The sequence below is a fragment of the Malaya genurostris genome, chromosome 1, assembly GCF_030247185.1.
Source record: "Malaya genurostris strain Urasoe2022 chromosome 1, Malgen_1.1, whole genome shotgun sequence".
NCBI classification, from domain to species: Eukaryota; Metazoa; Arthropoda; class Insecta; order Diptera; family Culicidae; genus Malaya; species Malaya genurostris.
In genome coordinates, this window is record NC_080570.1 from 78,607,761 (window position 1) to 78,625,262 (window position 17,502).

The 17,502-nt window shown below is 37.1% G+C and overlaps 1 protein-coding gene across 8 annotated transcripts in view; it reads right to left on the minus strand.

The window, feature by feature from the left end:
• The window catches only part of LOC131440552 (serine/threonine-protein kinase par-1), a 94,774-nt gene that overhangs the window by 24,869 nt on the left and 52,403 nt on the right, over positions 1-17,502 (minus strand). For 5 of the 8 annotated variants that reach the window (XM_058611926.1, XM_058611927.1, XM_058611924.1 and 2 more), the window contains exon 11: positions 17,380-17,486. In XM_058611926.1, coding sequence (XP_058467909.1) covers positions 17,380-17,486 — 107 coding nt within the window. Of the gene's footprint in view, positions 1-7,071; positions 7,723-7,943; positions 8,292-16,777; positions 17,235-17,379; positions 17,487-17,502 lie in introns of those variants that run through there. The other 3 variants (XM_058611928.1, XM_058611930.1, XM_058611931.1) reach the window with 3 other exon arrangements.

The window sequence follows — 17,502 nt, forward strand, 5'->3', positions numbered from 1 at the left end:
TATATATATATATATATATATATATATATATATATATATATATAGCAGAAACGAAACATGACTCAATCTAGGAAGTCATGAAAATTTTCTAAACATGCAATTGATTCAGTCTAGGTAGGCATGGAAATTTGGAAATTTTCTAAACAACGAGTTTGCAAGTCAGTTTCTTAGTGAAAGTTGAAAGAAGTAGTCATTGTCTACAGACGTGTTTTACAATTTGGAATTGTAAAATGGAAGATTCCGACACTTGGGAGTTTTCCTAGATATTGAAGGTGCATTTGATAACGTGTCTTTCAATTCAATTCTGGAAGCAGCCCGTGGCCATGGCATACATTCAAGTATCACAATTTGGATACACGCAATGCTTAGTAATCGACCTCTTTGTTCATCGCTTCGGCAAGCAGTGATTAGAAAATTGATGATGAACACATAGTTTGTTATACGGACGGTTCTCTGTTGAATGGCCGTACTGGTGCTGGTGTCTACTGTCGTGAAATGAGGGTAGAGCAGTCTCATTTACTTGGTAAATAGTGTACTGTGTCAAGCAGAAATCGACGCGATTCTGTGTGGGATACAATCGGCACTTCAGCAGAGAATCTGTGACAAACAAAGTCAGACAGCTTTAAAAGCACTTAGTTCGAATGATTGACGATCGAATTTAGTTATCACTCAAATTGAAGACCTCAGTATTACAAATGCTGTTTACTTCTTATATGTACCCGGCCATTCTGGTATTACTGGAAATGAATGAGGTGACGAATTGGCTAGAGCTGGTTAAACGAATGATTTCGTTGGTCCTGGACAAGCTTTACCACTTTCAACTAGTTGGATAAAATACAAGTTTCGTTCTTGGGCTGCATCCAAACATGGCAGCTACTGGCGCAGCTTGCAAACTTGCGCTCAGACAAAAGCATTTTTACCAGATTTAAATCTGAAAATGTCAAAGTGTCTACTGCATTTTTCCAAGCATCATTGCAGTATTCTGGTCAGAGCTTTGACTGGACATTGAAAACTCAATTACCACATGGCACCTATTCAGCGTGATGAGTATTATTCGCGTGATTTGTGTGAATGCGATTACGGTACTTCATATCATCTGATATGTAACTATCCCGCATTGACGCCACTACGTATCCGGGTGGTTATCCATACATGGCACCCGTTTGAAGATGCAGAACGATTTGTTTCTTTATGTTTAGTGCTGTTTTTGATTGTTTGTTGCATATGAAAAATGTATGCAAAAGTGAAAATCAATGAAGGTAATGCAAAAGTGAAAATCAATTAAGGTAACAGAATATGTTGTACGGACTGTGTCACATGTTTTCTTCCTTATATTGCTGCCATAGTAATTTCAGACACTTTCCGAAGATTGTCCACGCTTTTTAACGAAGGATCAATAACATTACACTATTACTGGTTCACGGTTAGTGTTTCAACATTTCCATATAAAATCTTTTCTTGAATCGCTGTTTATACAATTAATCAGTTTGTACGTTCTCTTTCTTGAAAATGATCATTATGATATATAATCGTTTCATTTGTTCAGGTTTATATGTTGAGGGTGTTCGTATCAAAAATTTATCTTTTAAGTATCTTTGGAATCATCATAATTGATGTCCATTTAAGGAATAGATATTTTTAAAAAATTTTACAATGTAAATATTTGTGAATGGCATAAAAATAGAATAAATAAATGATTGGCAAACGACTGGACAATGGTTAATTCAGGCCCCAGTGTGGCTCTTAGCCTTTTTTCCAGTAACTCCTATCCCTACCTCACCACGGTGCCGGCTGGGGTACGAGCAACCATAGGAAAGATCGGGTAACCAATCCCGGTGGGACGTATGCTACGGGGAAGGGGGTCCTCTTTAGAGGATGTCGGAGCATGTATACTCCATATTAGGAGCGGCTTCAAACAGTGTCTGTTCTGGTAACCAGCGGCTGAGTATGAAATGCTGTATCCCGACCATTTAAATCCAAGGTGGCAACCCCACCAACGGGATCGTCCAAGTGCTAGTTAGGACGTTAAACAGAGCAAGCACGATGATCCTCCGGCGAGGCCTTATAAGCCACCCGTAAAATATTTATTGCAAATAATACAGGAGAGAATAGGATCCGAAACAATCATCCTAGACATAGACGAAATAAGGACTACGATTGGAAACTTGGAATATGGAACTGCAAGTCGCTAGCAAGCGATAGCGATTCGATAACGAGAAAGAATGCAAGCCTATGACGGCTGCCCACGCGGATACGTAAAAATGGTCATTGGTGACATGAATACCTAGGTAGGAAGTAAGGCAATGTACCGACCGGCAATCGGGCCGAACAGTCTGCATGCCACATCGAATAACAACGGCCAACGATGTGTCAACTTTGCGGCCTCCCGAGGAATGGTAGTCAGAAGCACCTTCTTTCCCCGCAAGGATATCCACAAAGCTACCTGGAAATCACCTGACAAACAGACCGAAAACCAAATCGATCACATTTTGATCGACGGAAAATTTTTCTCGGACATCAACAATATTCGCGGTATGTGCGAATATAAATTCGGACCACTACGGAATACGAAAGTGGCGGCGCGATAACGAACTTGGGAACGCGTGCGGAGGACGATAGACTGCCGGCCCCAGACCTCCAAGATGTTGAGGGGGAGGTAAGCCGGATGAAAAATAATAAGACCGCTGGCTTTGACCACCTACCAAGCGAGCTACTAAAACACGGTGGTTATGCACTAGTGAAACCACTGCACTGGGTCGTTAACAAGATCTGGGAAGACGAGATTTTTCCGCGTGAATGGATGGAAGGAACCGTGTGTCCCATCTACAAAAAGGGTGACAAGCTGGATTGCTGCAATCACCGCGCGATCACTCTGCTGAACGCCGCCTACAAGGTACTCTCCCAAATCTTATGCCGTCGACTTTCAACGATTGCAAACGAATTTGTGGGACAATATCAGGCAGGATTTATGGGCCAACGTGCTGCCCCGGACCAAGAATTCGCCATCGATTTCAAATCAGCCTACGACACAATCGATCGAGATCAGCTATGGAAAATAATGCACGACTACAGATTCCCGGACAAACTGATACGATTGGTCAAGGCTACGATGGATCGAGTGATGTGCGTTGTCCGAGTATTGAGCATAAACTCGAGTCCCTTCGAAACTCGCAGAGGGTAACGGCAAGTTGATGGCCTTTCGTGTCTGCAATTCAACATTGCTTTGGAGGGTGTGATAAGAAGAGCGAGGATAGACACGAGTGGCACGATTTTCAGAAAGTCCATCCAGCTACTTGGTTTCGCTGAAGATATAGACATTATAGCACGCAACTTTGAGAAGATGGAAGATACGTACATCAGACTAAAAGCTGAGGCCAAGCGGATCGGACTAGACATCAATTTTTCGAAGACAAAGTACATGAAAGGCAGGGGCTCGAGAGAAGATAATGTCAGCCACCCATTACGAGTTCTTATTGACGGTGATGAAATTGATATGGTCGAGTTCGTGTACTTGGGCTCACTGGTGACTGCCGATAATGACACCAGCAGAGAAATTCAGAGACGCATATTGTCAGGAAATCGTGCTTACTTTGAACTGCGCAGTACGCTTCGATCGAGCAAAATCGCCGTCGTACTAGGTTAACTATCTACAAAACGCTGATTAGATCGGTTATCTTCTACGGGCACGACTCCTGGACAATGCTCATGGAGGATCAACGTTCACTGGGTGTTTTTAAACGGAAGGTGTTGCGAACCATCTTTGGCGGAGTGCGGATAGAAGACGGTACGTGGAGAAGGCGAATGAACCATGAACTGCACCAGTTGCTGGGAGGACCAACTCTCGTCCAAACGGCCAAGGTCGGGCGGTTACGGTGGGCCGGGCATGTTGTTAGAATGTCGGAGAACAACCCGGTTAAAATGATTCTCGATAATGATCCGACCGGTATAAGAAGAAGAGGCGCGCAGCGGGCAAGATGGATCTATGTGTAGAGTAACACATGAACTAATTGTTAATTCAATTATAGCAATACAAAGGAATGAATGGTTCACTCTCATTAGTACTGTATGAGAATGAAGAACTTTTGAACCCAATATTTGCACTCTAAGACAAAATTTGATTACATATCACATTTTTTTAAATATTATAAACAACGAATACCATAGATTTTGTGCATGAGTTCATGAACTAATGAACGAACTCAGTAACTCTCCATTATTACGAATAACACAGGGAGTGAAACTCTTTTGTTCATATTTGTTACGTCAATTTGCAAGCCCTGATAAGATGAACGGGGGTACCGTTACCATATAAAGTAGAGAATAACATGATGATACCGTCCATTTTGTCCGGATCCGGAAACCGTTATAGTCGAAGTCGGTTCGAGTAGCCAGAAACTAACATAACCTACAAATTGAAAAAGGCATGTATAGAAGAATTTTTCCCTATTTTGCGCCGTCGCTTTGTATGGCTGTCTGCCATTTTCAGCACACTTCACCCTATAGTTCCGAAGCTGGAAATTGGATACGGATGAAATTCAATAGAGAACCATAAGACCTTTAATTTGAACTCAAGTTCGTGGAAATCGGCTTAGGCGGCTCTTAGAAAATGAAGTGAGATCTTTTTTGAAGGTTTTGACCACTACTTCCGGTACTCCTTGAATTGGTATAGTCGAAGTCGGTTCGTGTGCAAGTAACTAACATAACCTATAAATTGAATTCAGTTCGCAAGATCGAACATTCGAATCAGTTCGCAAGATCGCAAATTGTTTGCGTGTTTATGTGTGTACATGAGACAAACAGTTGAACTCAATGATGAGTTTTCGCATTTTGAATATTCGCAATGATGACAAATTGATAACATGTAAAATCTGATGCAATGACGCCCTGCCCAGAATTTAATAGTGTGAGAATAAAACTAATCTAATATTATTTCGCTACGGTGTACTGCCTAGTATTTTCTTGAATGATCGATCTATTTCAGTATGTATTAAGTATGAAATCTTCATTAATCATTAAGGAATCAAAGATATGGATACGTTTTAACATTCATAAATGCAGTCTTTCTCTGTTTTATTTTAAGATAGTCAATGAAAGGATACTGACCTGATTTTGCTTTAGTTTCACACATCTTACGAAATGTGATGTTAACATACAAGAACACAATGTTAATTAAAACAAACTTGAACGATATTTCAACAAACAATGACACGTTAAAATATATGAAACAAAAAAAAATAAAGCAACTATTTCATTCATATTCATTCAGTGCATCAAAAGACTCAAATCAATTGGAATATCATATTACTTCTATCATTTTCTGTAATCATAAGCAAACATTAGATTTCAAAATATTGTTCGTTGTACATATTAGAGCCAACATACAAGATTTTTGGCATTAAAAATGCCTTACTCTTCACTATATGGGGCCGGGTGTCAATTAAAAGTTTCAAAATAGTCGCGTAACCTTTGTGTGTCATAATTTTGAACGTTAATAACTCGGTCATTTGTTGATGGATTGTTATAATTTAACAACCAATCGATTCGGAAACTTTTAACTTAAACATGTATGACGACGTCGTTTCAGTATTTCAATAGCATACTATTGAAAAAATGGTTGGAATCGACCTATGTTTTCATCCACCAATCCCTGTTCTACAAAATGACGTCAACTTCTTGTTCGGCATAGGAGGCTTTGCGTCATGCATTAAAAACATCGTATCGTTATGCATAGTATGAAGAGAAATCTATAAATATAGGCTGCACAATATTTCTTTGCCTAGTTGATGTTTGACTGTGAATGAAACAAGTAGCTCGTCCGGTGAGCTGACGACTGGATTGTATATGCGTTCACTTGCTGGATTGTCGCTTTTGCATTATTTGTTGGTTTCCTGTTGTCTGTGCAACACCGTGTTCGCTTGAGTATCTTATATATGATCTAACTATTGAAAAACCGAATCAGCGTGGTTACCGATTCTTTTGAAATATCCCATGTATTTAGCAAATTTTTGGTCGATTTTGCCATTAAAAATGCCTTACATTTCGCTTCCCGAGGTTCATTCATATGTTAATAACATCAAGTTTCAATATGAACAAAATTTCAGAATTTTGTTGCGTATCCATTCCGTATATTCCTAATATGCCAAAGCGAAAATCAATGTAAGGAACTAAATATTTTATACGGACTGTTTCACATGTTTTCTTCCTCGTATTGTTGCCATATTATTTACCGACACTTTCCGAATATTATTGACGATTTTGAAGGATTAATAAAATTACACTATTACTGAGTTTACTGGCACAAAATTTTTCGTTAAAATAAATAAAATCTTCTCTTGGATCGATTAACTGTTTATAAAATTAATAAGTCCATCCAGTGAACGACCATTATTAGGTTAAAACTGGCGGTAAATAAACGATATAAATCAAATTAAATTAATAAGTTTGTACGTTTCTCGAAAATTATCATCATAAAATAATATAGATTCATTCGTTCAGGTTTAAATCTTTAGGTTGTTTGTATCTAAAATTGAGCTTTCAAGTAACTTTGAAGTGTAGTGAAGTTTAGTGTATCATCATCATTATCATCTTTATTTTTGTATTTATTATAAAGACCCTAGAAATGTTTCATTTTTAATGTTATTGTGCTCGGTCGTGTCTTGAATACAACCCTCTAATTTTTTTTGATCGAAGTTGCTTTTTAGTAGTTTTTCCTAAATAGCTATCACATATAAATTGGTAGGGAAAATCGCCGACCAATTGATAGTATTAGCTGTTCAAGATCATTAGAACGATTTAAAAAAAAATTGTTTTCAGCTTCAATCAATAGATATGGCATAGGTTCCAACGCTAACTTTGAATACTTTTGAATGTATGTATTTGGTCATGCTTTTGAAATGGTTTTTCTCTCAAATCAGCATTTGAGAGCTCGTTCACATAATAAATACACGAAGCAATTGAAACAAATCTATACATATTTTGTTGTTGAACAGCGAAATGCATGAACCTCGAAATTTTTTTCAATATTAAAAAAAAATAAAAAACAATCAAAACATAAACTGATTTTCCTATTCATATATTTATATTTAAATATGTTGTTTTTGAGTTTCATTCACGCCCTTGAGACAAGTATCCTGAATAAGTAAATTTATTTGAATGATTTTTCCACAATCAGCCTCGGAAAATACTTAATATGGTCACCATTTCGATCATTTATTTATTTTTTCTTATTCAAAAGCTTATAATCTACACATGTTTCAAACGGAGCTTTTCTGCCGGTTTATTTGTTCCTGTACAATATAAAAGTAGGAAAAATATTTTTTTCTTACGATCCATAAAGTGTCCTTCTTCATGTCGTTTGTTTGGTGAGATTGATTTAATCAGCAACCTGACATTCACATTTCAAATAGATGGGAGGTTGGTGCGTGATGTTTAATTTCTAGAATTTCTAAATTTGTATCTTTATTGTTGAGGAGGCACTGTTTTTTCTCATCGACGCAGAATATTATAGCATCCGCTAAAAATTCAATCATTTTTATGTTGCTATAAATGTATGGGACTGAGTCCGCAAGCCGTTGTCATGTTGTGTTTATATGTTGATTGGAATTTGTGTTGTAGTTACAGAGCTGGAAGTGGAAGTGGCTGCAGTCGTGACGGGGTGGCGTACAGTTTGCTTACTACCTTTAATGATATTTGGAGCATGTGTTAACGCTACGTGGAATCCCACTGCAATCACATAAAAAAATAAACAACTAAAAATCAGTGTCATGGATTGAACAAATATTTTGACATCTGAATAATTAATCTTGAAAGTAAATGAAATTGTGCTATTTGATAAATGGAAAAAAATATTGGAATTGCGATCTTTCGAGATGCTGATGGAATGTAAGACCGGTGAAGTCTCGCCATTAAAAAAAACTTACAATTGAAAAGACTTGGAAGACGCTGAGAAGGACGGGATCATTATCGAACTTCTTAAAACTGAATGCGAGCGGCTGAACTATGCACTCCCCTAAGTAATCGGAAAGATCTGGGAAGGAGAGGAAATGTCTACGGACTGGATGGTTTCATATGCTCTACATACAAACAAGAGTCACCGAGAATTCGAAAAGGATGTTCAGTGACGGACCAGATGTTCACTGATTCGTGCGACACTCGATGGATCAAAATCAAGCGTCAAGATAGCAGGTACGACATTCGATGCTTTCGTTATGTTAGATGGATTGAAGCATAGCGACGCGTCCTCAAATGTGTTGTTCAATACAGCGCTCGAAGGTGCGACACGATGATCCGGCCTGCAGATAAACGGAATATTAGCAATAAGTCCCACATGCTGGTTTTTCGAATAACATTGATATTATTGGTGTGGATCGTAGAGCTGTGGAAGAGACCTAGAGAAACTGCCAGAATATGGTTGACGATAAACTCTACCAATACATAGTACATAATGGCTGGTAGATAACGGGGCAGCCCAAACGAGATGTTGAAGAAAACAGATATTGGAGTACTCGGTGTCATTGAGAGAAAAATTCTGCGCTCAATACTCGGCGGTAAAGAAGAGAATGGAGTGAATAACGAAATATGCCAAGTATACAAACTTACGGATATTGTAAGCCTCGTAAGGCACGGCATACTACAGCGACTTTTTTTTCCTATTAGACCAAAGCGTTTTTTCAGAGGTTGATTTTGGAGCCTAAATGCCTTCAGAAGAATTTTTGATTAGAATTGTCCCCATATCCTGTTATAATTAAAATTGTCATTAATCAACCTAGAAGTGAGGTGTAGGTGTGTGGGTGTGTGTGTGTGGGTGGGTGTGTGTGTTTCTCAGAGATGACGGGACCGGTTTTGACCAAACTAGTTGCAAATGAAAGGTCTTTTTGGAAGTATTCAGGCTATTGTTTTTAGATCTGATGATTGCTTGCCAAATTATACTTTTTTGTAGAAATTGCACTTTTTTGACAATATTTGTTACAATTGACCTTGAAAACTAAAAATTGTTTCAAATTTAGATACCTAACCGTAACACCAATCATAAGAGTCGTAGATTGTAAGTATCCGTCATCTATTCACGGAGATATCGTTTTTTTCGCCATATCCCAATAGTTAGGGTTTTGAACAAAGCACAATGAAATGACACAATTTTCAATACACTTATTTCTGAGAGATTGAAAGATTGAATAGAGTGTTCTTCAGCATAGTATTTTGGATCGATTTGTATTTAACACGGTTTTTGGCCACATAATTTTTCGATTGAGACGTTTTAATCCTTATATTCCTTATATTCAAAGTGGCAACCCATATATTTTTATATCTAAATCTTGAAGGCAGTGATTTTCAATGATTATTGATTTCAATAGTTTATTTTATTTATATTTATATTTATTAATATTGCAGCTGCATTTGCGTTTTATTCACCTGGTTGTTGAAGGAAAAATGTGTTTACAATTTGTCCAAGCATTGTGATAAATCCGACAAACCACCCCTTTTTCAGACCACTACGCTTAGAAGTATCTTGTGCAACGGTAAGGTTCAGCTAGATTTCCAGACAGGATTTGCCGCTGATCGAGCACGCATTGTGGGATTGTCGGTATTGGAACTCAAATCAGCAATTGTATAATCGTTGATATACTGACTTTTTACATAATCAAGTTTTTCAGCCGTCGTCCACTCTTTTATTTCTAATATGATATATTTATAAACAATGAAAAAGGCTTTCCACAGATACCATAGTTAGCACTGCATCTTTTTTTTTATTATAGAGATTTTAACCTTAAGGTCATTCACCTCTTCGGGTCAGAAAAACTTTCTGACCCTATGTGCGGAGTTGGGAATCGAACCCAGGTGGGCTGCGTGAAAGGCATCGACTTACCCAACACGCTACACCCGTCCCCAGCACTGAGTCTTAAAAACTGAGTGGTAAATCAAGAAATATTTTTGAACAGTACAGCGGCTCACGAACCACCACCAAAAATTTTCCATATGCTCATATTTCAGTTCAAGTTCTAAATAGTCCAACGTGTTCCTCTTCTGTGAGAAATCCTTCTTCTGCTGATCTGGTTCTTGATTGACTCAAATCATATTTCAGTTACATTAATTGTATTTAAAACTAAGCAATAAATAATCCAATCAGTCCTATGTTCAACTATCTTAGAGCTTTTGGTTGGTTTGTAACAAATCTCACATACAAAATAATGTCTTGAAATGATGAAGTTCATGAAGCTTAAACTAAACTTAATTCTCCCATCATCGACAGATGTTCATCCGTTTGTAGAATATTCGTCCACGACAATTTCAACGCACTCGTAATTCACCTACAAAATCCATAGTTAGGGATTTACAAAAGGAAATTAAACAAAGATTTGCAAATTCAACCATATTCTAAACCTTTCTGGAATCTTCCTAAGGTCCGAACCCACCCATACTTCTTAGAAATAGCACAAAAGCTCAAAAATTTACCTAGCCGTTTGAGAGAGTCCTCATGGCAATCAACTCAAGTATTGCTACAAAATGTCATTACTGGGACGAATTTGAGGGTCCACTAGGAGATTGATAGTACCTATTAGCTCTCTCCGGACAGTACCAGCCTAGATGCCGTGTGTAATCATGCGGAAAAAAAATGAACCAAGAATAGATCCACTGGGTTCCTGCTTCCATGTCGTAAAAGGCGACAATTGCAGGAGTTTCTTTTTCCTTTCAGTTATCAGATATTTTCAATGTTTTACTTCTGATTACTCTATTTTACTAAATCATCTCTTTATTCAACCTATCAATTTCCGTCTAGCTTCGGAGAAAAGTTTTATTGTGAATGATTTCTTCTTCCATGTTATTGATTGTCTTTCAGGATTATAAAATGAATGATAAAAATCAACCATTGCGCATTAACTTTATATTACAAAGTTAATAACAGAGATAACATATATGGGTATATTGAATACATAGTAAAAAACACTTGATATTATATTTCAAAAAGTAAATTAATATTTTTCTCGGTAGCCGGCTGCCCAGATCAACTAATATAACCAATTAATAATTTTAATAAATAATTAAAATAATAAAGCGGAAATAATAATGAATCAAGACGCGTGTGAAATCTGTTGACCTTTGTTTGGTGATTTAAAATGATTTTATAATAACTGTTTAGAATATTTCAATGCAATGAATCAACTTTTTTGTCTAAATCCTATTCGCTCGTTTATTTTGTATCACGTAGTTTCATTTATGAAAACGTGCTTAATCCACCTAGCAGTGAGATGATACCTTTTTTTATCAATCCGCATGTGTTTTTTTTTGCATGACCAAAAAAACGCGAAAGGTAGATGCATAAACGAGTGACTGCATACTCGACAGCCGGCTGTCCGGAGTTTTGTCAATTTCGGAGATTGACTGTTTTGTGCATTATATTGCCAGCACAAAGTAACACATAAAACGATAATACTTTAAAACATTCTTGGTAGCCGGCTACCCAGAGCAATAAACACATGATAACATTATTAAAACATTTACTAACAAAGTATCCTCTCCTGTGATGCATGTGGAAATGCAGAGGATTCCTCGGTTCTTAGTAGCAACATGCATCGAACTAACAATCCTATCCCTCCCAAGTAGATCTGCATTCGGACGTGGCCGGCGTCGGTATTGATCAGCATGCATGGTTCAATACAGTTTGCACAGTGTGAAACAATGTGTTATTCCCAAACATATTACTTCAAAAAATCATTTTGCAATCTCAATTGGTCCAGATCAATAACGGAGTAGCAACACACGGGCGGTCTCTAATGCTAATGCTAATGCTAATGCTAATGCTAAATGTCATTACTGGGACGAATTTGATGAAATTAAGTCAATAATTGGGAAACTTAAAAACATAAAGGTTTCTGGTAATGATGAAAATTTTAATATGCTTATTAAAAACTATTCCGCTGTTGCCTCGAGTCTCTTGGTTAAAATTTTCAACAAGTGTTTGGGAAAACGCTTAAGTTATTCCTATTCTCAAAATGATAAAAACCAGCGGCAACATCCAGTTATTGACCAATCAGTGTATTTTATTCCATAAATAAACTTTTCGAAAAAATGATCGTTGTAAGAATGATGGCTTATGTAAACGAGAATTCTATTTTGTTAGTAGAGCATTTTGGATTTTGTCTTGAACATTTCACTGCACATCAACTCGTTAGAGTAACGAACATGATAAGAGAAAAAAATCTTCAGGTTTATCCATTGGAGTTTCTCTTCCAGACATGTAAAAGACATTCGGCAGGGATATGACCCTAATGTGTCGTATCAAAAATATCAAAATGATGCAAATCTATTTAAATAAATAAATAAATAAATATATACTGTTCGAAAGCTACAACCTTTCGTTACAAAACGGTATATGGTTATACCATATATATGTACATGTATCAATCTGGATCGGAGTGCACCAATCTCGAAATCGAAAATCTCAAAACGGGTGAGGCAAAATTGACCAGTCTCACTTTGACGCAGGACACAATCACATTTGACTAAATATTGTGTGTAAATGAATGTTTTGGCCTTATTGATATTTTGCAACTGTTTTGTACATGAAAAATATAATTTCATCTTAAAATTTTTTTAAAGGAAAAATGAAAAATGATCAGTAAAATATTTGTGCAATAAAATGCGATTGCCTTTGAGTTAAGACCAATCTTCGCTCATCTTTTGTGCTGTCGATGCCGAATGTTTTGTAGAAAAGAACACACGTCGTCGGTAATATCGGTTATTTGTGACCATCGATTATGCCCGAGATTTGGGGATTTTGAACTATGTTGTAGTACTCGAAAATTGTAATGAGTTACATAAAACCAGCATTTTTTTGTGAAAAAAAACAATAATAAATTAACTACTCAGATCGAGTCTAGTGGCCATGTCCGCCTCACCAATGAGTGGTCATTTTTGTAACTTCAATTCCACATCATTAAGGGGTTTTGGTACCTCTAATGACTACAACCAGTTGGCGGTCAGAATGCCGTTAATTTGTTTCGTATTTTCGGGACGTCATGAAGGGCCTAAGCAAGTGACTTGTACGTAGCAAGTACTTTACGTCTGCTTAGCGGATTATGTTGATCCGAGACGTGGCATTAGCAGATCAACATAATCTGCTAATGCACTGATGAGCTGAATGCGAAACGTAAAAATAAATAAATTTAGTCATGTGTACCTGTGCCCAAGAGATACCAAAACCCCTTAGTGACTGCAACCTGTTGGCGGTCAGAATGCCGTCAATTTGTTTCGTACTTTCGGAACGTCAGGAAGGACCTTAGCAAGTTACTTGTAGGGAGAGATTTCATTTCACTGGAGTGATACACCAGGGCGTAGGTTTCAATTAAACACTGCGGATACATTTGCTCCGCTCCACACAAAGAGGAAAGCGCACTTCTTCTCAGTGTCCAGACAGACAGACTTTGAGTGCGTGCTTGTGTTGAAAGAAGCTGGTGCGAGAGAATAACATTCTCTTCGCACGAATCACTCTCACGTGCTCTCGCCTAAATACACCCAAGTGATCACTGCCGCGTGATGGTGAGCGAACACTTATGTGAACTTTAATTAATAGAAAGTAGATCTGGTCTTGCTATGAAAAATTTGCAATGAAAACTGAAAATTTAACGATAAATTGTTTTATTTTGCTGATTTTGCGTGCCCCACGCTTCTTCTTCACAAACCATACACCAGAGTGCTCACCGGCGTGTAGACCTCTGTGAAAGTATCTGCATCCACCTCAGAGAATTTATTAGCTAATGCTCTAGCACTTTGGTGCGATTCAGTGGAAGAGGTAAAAGGAAATAAACAAACGCACTCATGATGCGTGCACACTTTATACAACAGTGATGTACATATGTGAAAGAGAAGAGCTCTCGTTGAAGTTGTCAGTGCGTGGGGAGAAATTTTGCTTGCTCTTCGTCACACAGAGGAGATGGACATCTTTGCTTGTAGGTAGCAAGTACTTTACGTCTGCTTAGCGGATTATGTTGATCCGCGACGTGGCATTAGCAGATCAACATAATCTGTTAATGCACTGATGAGTTGAATGCGAAACACAAAAATAAATAAACCAACCAAGAACAGTTCTTGAAGCCAACTTTAATGTCATCAGTTAGGTCGTCTTAAGCTTAATCGATCGCATATCTACGGTATCATATCGTGAACAATGTCAACTCCATTCGATATTCTCGTAAACAACTTTGACCTACGGAAGCAAGCCATATGCTGTACCAAAGAATACATTGAACCAAAAACGTTACAGTTTCAAGACGTCAATTCGACCACATCCAACCAACAAACAACGCATCCACTTACTGTGAAATCCTCCATATCAACCAGAGTATCTCGGATTCTTAAATATTTGGAGGATTACTCTGTTTGTTATGAAATCAAATTCAAAACTAATTGTCTCAAATGGCACCCTTCCCTTGGTTATTTGGAAATATTTGCTTTGCCGTGATTTCTCATCATTTTCTTGATGGGGAGGGAAGGATAAAAGAAACAAAAAGAAACAGGAATTGTGAAGTGGGTGAGGTGGGAGAACAGCACAGCACAAAAATAATCAAATCTTTCTGCATCCTCATAAGGATGTTGCACGATTAGCAGGTGCTAAATTTCATCTAAAATAAAAACCTTCAACCCACGAGAGTGTTTAGAGATTTTGCAAAAGCGACCAAAATGATTTGCAATATGTACGAGCAGAAGTAAATTCGGCACCCCATAAAGGATGTCAAACAATCTGCTAAAACCTTGTAGGAACAATACAAAAAAGATTTATTTACTCCAGGAAGAACGACGAACCCCTCCGAACTTGATCAATGTCCTAATAGTAGCTTTCAAACGAGCCTAAATTGATTGAAATTGGCTCAGCAATTTTCGAGAAAATTGAGTATGAAGAAACAACGCGTTTCTTCGGTTATGTCACTTATACCATCATATCTCCGCAACCAGGCCCGTACCCAGGATTTCTTTTCGGGAGGGGCCCGAAGATAGAAAAATAATGTTACTGAAGATTGCTTATGTACCTAATTTTCGGTGTGTCTTTTACGGTCGTTTTTAACAGACACTTCAAACTTTTCCACTGGAACTGTTACTGTATTACATTTCTTTACGTTTACTGTCTTGTTATTTCTGTAACACATGTCTGAGATCTTCTAAATAATTATGTATCTGTTTTTGATTTCGGGAGGGGCCAGGGCCCCTCAGGCCCCCCCTCTGGGTACGTGACTATCCGCAACCAAAAAAAGTGTAATTTTTCGTTTAGGTAGCTTAGCTTGCATCACTCTGAGTTAACCGTTATTTTTCGAAAATATACGTAGTGGTCCGAAACCGATCCTTTTCATCTGCAGCAGCTGCAGTCTGGGAGTTGTGTGTGTGCAGAATTTGAAATAAAGTAATTTTTGAATGACGATGGACACGGACTTTCAAAACCTGCTTACGAGAAAAACGCGCTTAAAGTTTTTTGTCTATAAAATCAATGGAAACAATTTGTTACTCAAGGGAGCCCGTAGTGTCTAACATTTTCAAAAAATCATATTTTCTCTTATATAATTTGTTATAATGAAACATTTTAAGAATGTTTTGTCATGTTTTTAAGTCAATCGAAGCAGAAATCTTGGGCCGGTGCGCCGAGCTCTTACTTCTTCGCAGTATGAGATAAGCAAAGATAAAAGCCCATAACTTGCTGAGTTTTGTTCCGGAAGACTTGAAAATTTCACAGAATATTCTTGAAATGTTTTACTATAACAAAATATGAATTAAAAATAAATGATTTTTCAAGGAGTTCAGAGGAGAGAGGAAGTTTCGAACGGTGGGGACGCGCAAAATTTTGAAAGAAAAGTCAAGTTATTTGCACTTTTATATAATAAGTACTCTATTGTTCATGGAACGCAGTGTTGAAAAATCTTCCAGGAGGGGGGGGGGGGGGGGGGGGGGAGAAGGTTGAAACCCCCAACCCCCTTTCCCTCTTGCGCACGGGCCTGGTTTCACATATTTCACACTTGAATTCGTCTGGAAAATGCGAAGAAATTTCAAACCTTGCTTGAACCTCGTTTGATTTCTCTTTGCAATAAATGATTTGTACTGCAATTGTCAACTTGCTATTAAAATTACAAACACGTCACATGTGTCTATTATGGCTATCAATCGATTGAAGAACTGAATGAAGTGAGTTTGAAAATTAAACATTTATGCATAAGCTACATACTATCCATTGTGTAAGCGTTGATGCCTTTTGAACATGTATGATATCAAAATCCAAACAGAACACACATAGCACTTTTTCTATGCTTTCTTTCCATTTTCACTTTCTTGACTTTGACTGATGGTTAAAATTGCTCAATATCGCGAAACGAATTTCAATGCCTTATCACCCGAAGATAAGTCATGCAAAATAACATGCAAAATATTTGGTTAGTAATTACCTCTCATTCAAGTTGCAGTCGATATTTTTGTCTTCACAAATATTCAACTTTAACCATCTTTCATACGTTGTTCTGCCGAATACAACTTTTTTTAATTGATTTACATTCAGAAATAATTATGTAAACAAATGTCACTTAGGAAAAGTAAAACATCTCATTTGAGCTTTAACTGAGAGGAACACTAAACAAATATTTTGGATTGAGACTAGTTTAGCGGAAATAGCCGCGTTTTCTCATTTACGCGGAAATGAGCTTAGGCTACCGTACCGAATTGACTAGAAGGATATACATGGACTACAATTAAAAACAAAAATAAAGACTACATGTACTACATTTCAACATTGTTTCAATAACTTTATTGATTTATATCATATTTCATATGCATCATCAATCCAAACATCTATTTAATGTTACACTAAGTAAAATAACAAATAAACATTACATTCGTTCTCAAAAAAACAATAGCTACATAACTTACAAAAGCAATTACTTTTTTCATTATCAATTATGGGTGTACCGACTAATACAAGTCTACTCCAAAGTTTATACGGTAACCCACGAAAGATATGTTAGCAAACAAAAATATTAAAAAATTGCATTATTTTGAAAGTGTTATTCCAGAACTGCTCAAATAGGGATTTTTTGTAACTTTATCTATTTTGGTATTACACTGAATAACTTTGAGTTCAATATGATCATATAAAAAACTATATCATTCGATTGGGCCAATAGTAGAACTCCTGGTTGGAATAAAGATGTTGCTAATAATCAGAATGAATCTCTAAAGGTAAACCTTTGTTCGGGTTTTTATATCTTCATGTGAAATTGAAAAAGAAATGTTATTAACTATTAAAAGTGAGGTAAAACGGACATAAAAAAGGTAAAACACTACGAAATCATAACCAACTGAACAAAAAAGATTGATTTCAAATCTACTTAAAAAAGCTACGATAATCACCTCTGGGAAGTGTTGCTCCCGAGCGCGAAAACATTGAATCAATATCTGAGCTGAGGTCGCGGGACACACTGTGACGCCATGTGTTCGAGTTTCCACCATTTATTCGGCTGAAAAGACACATTT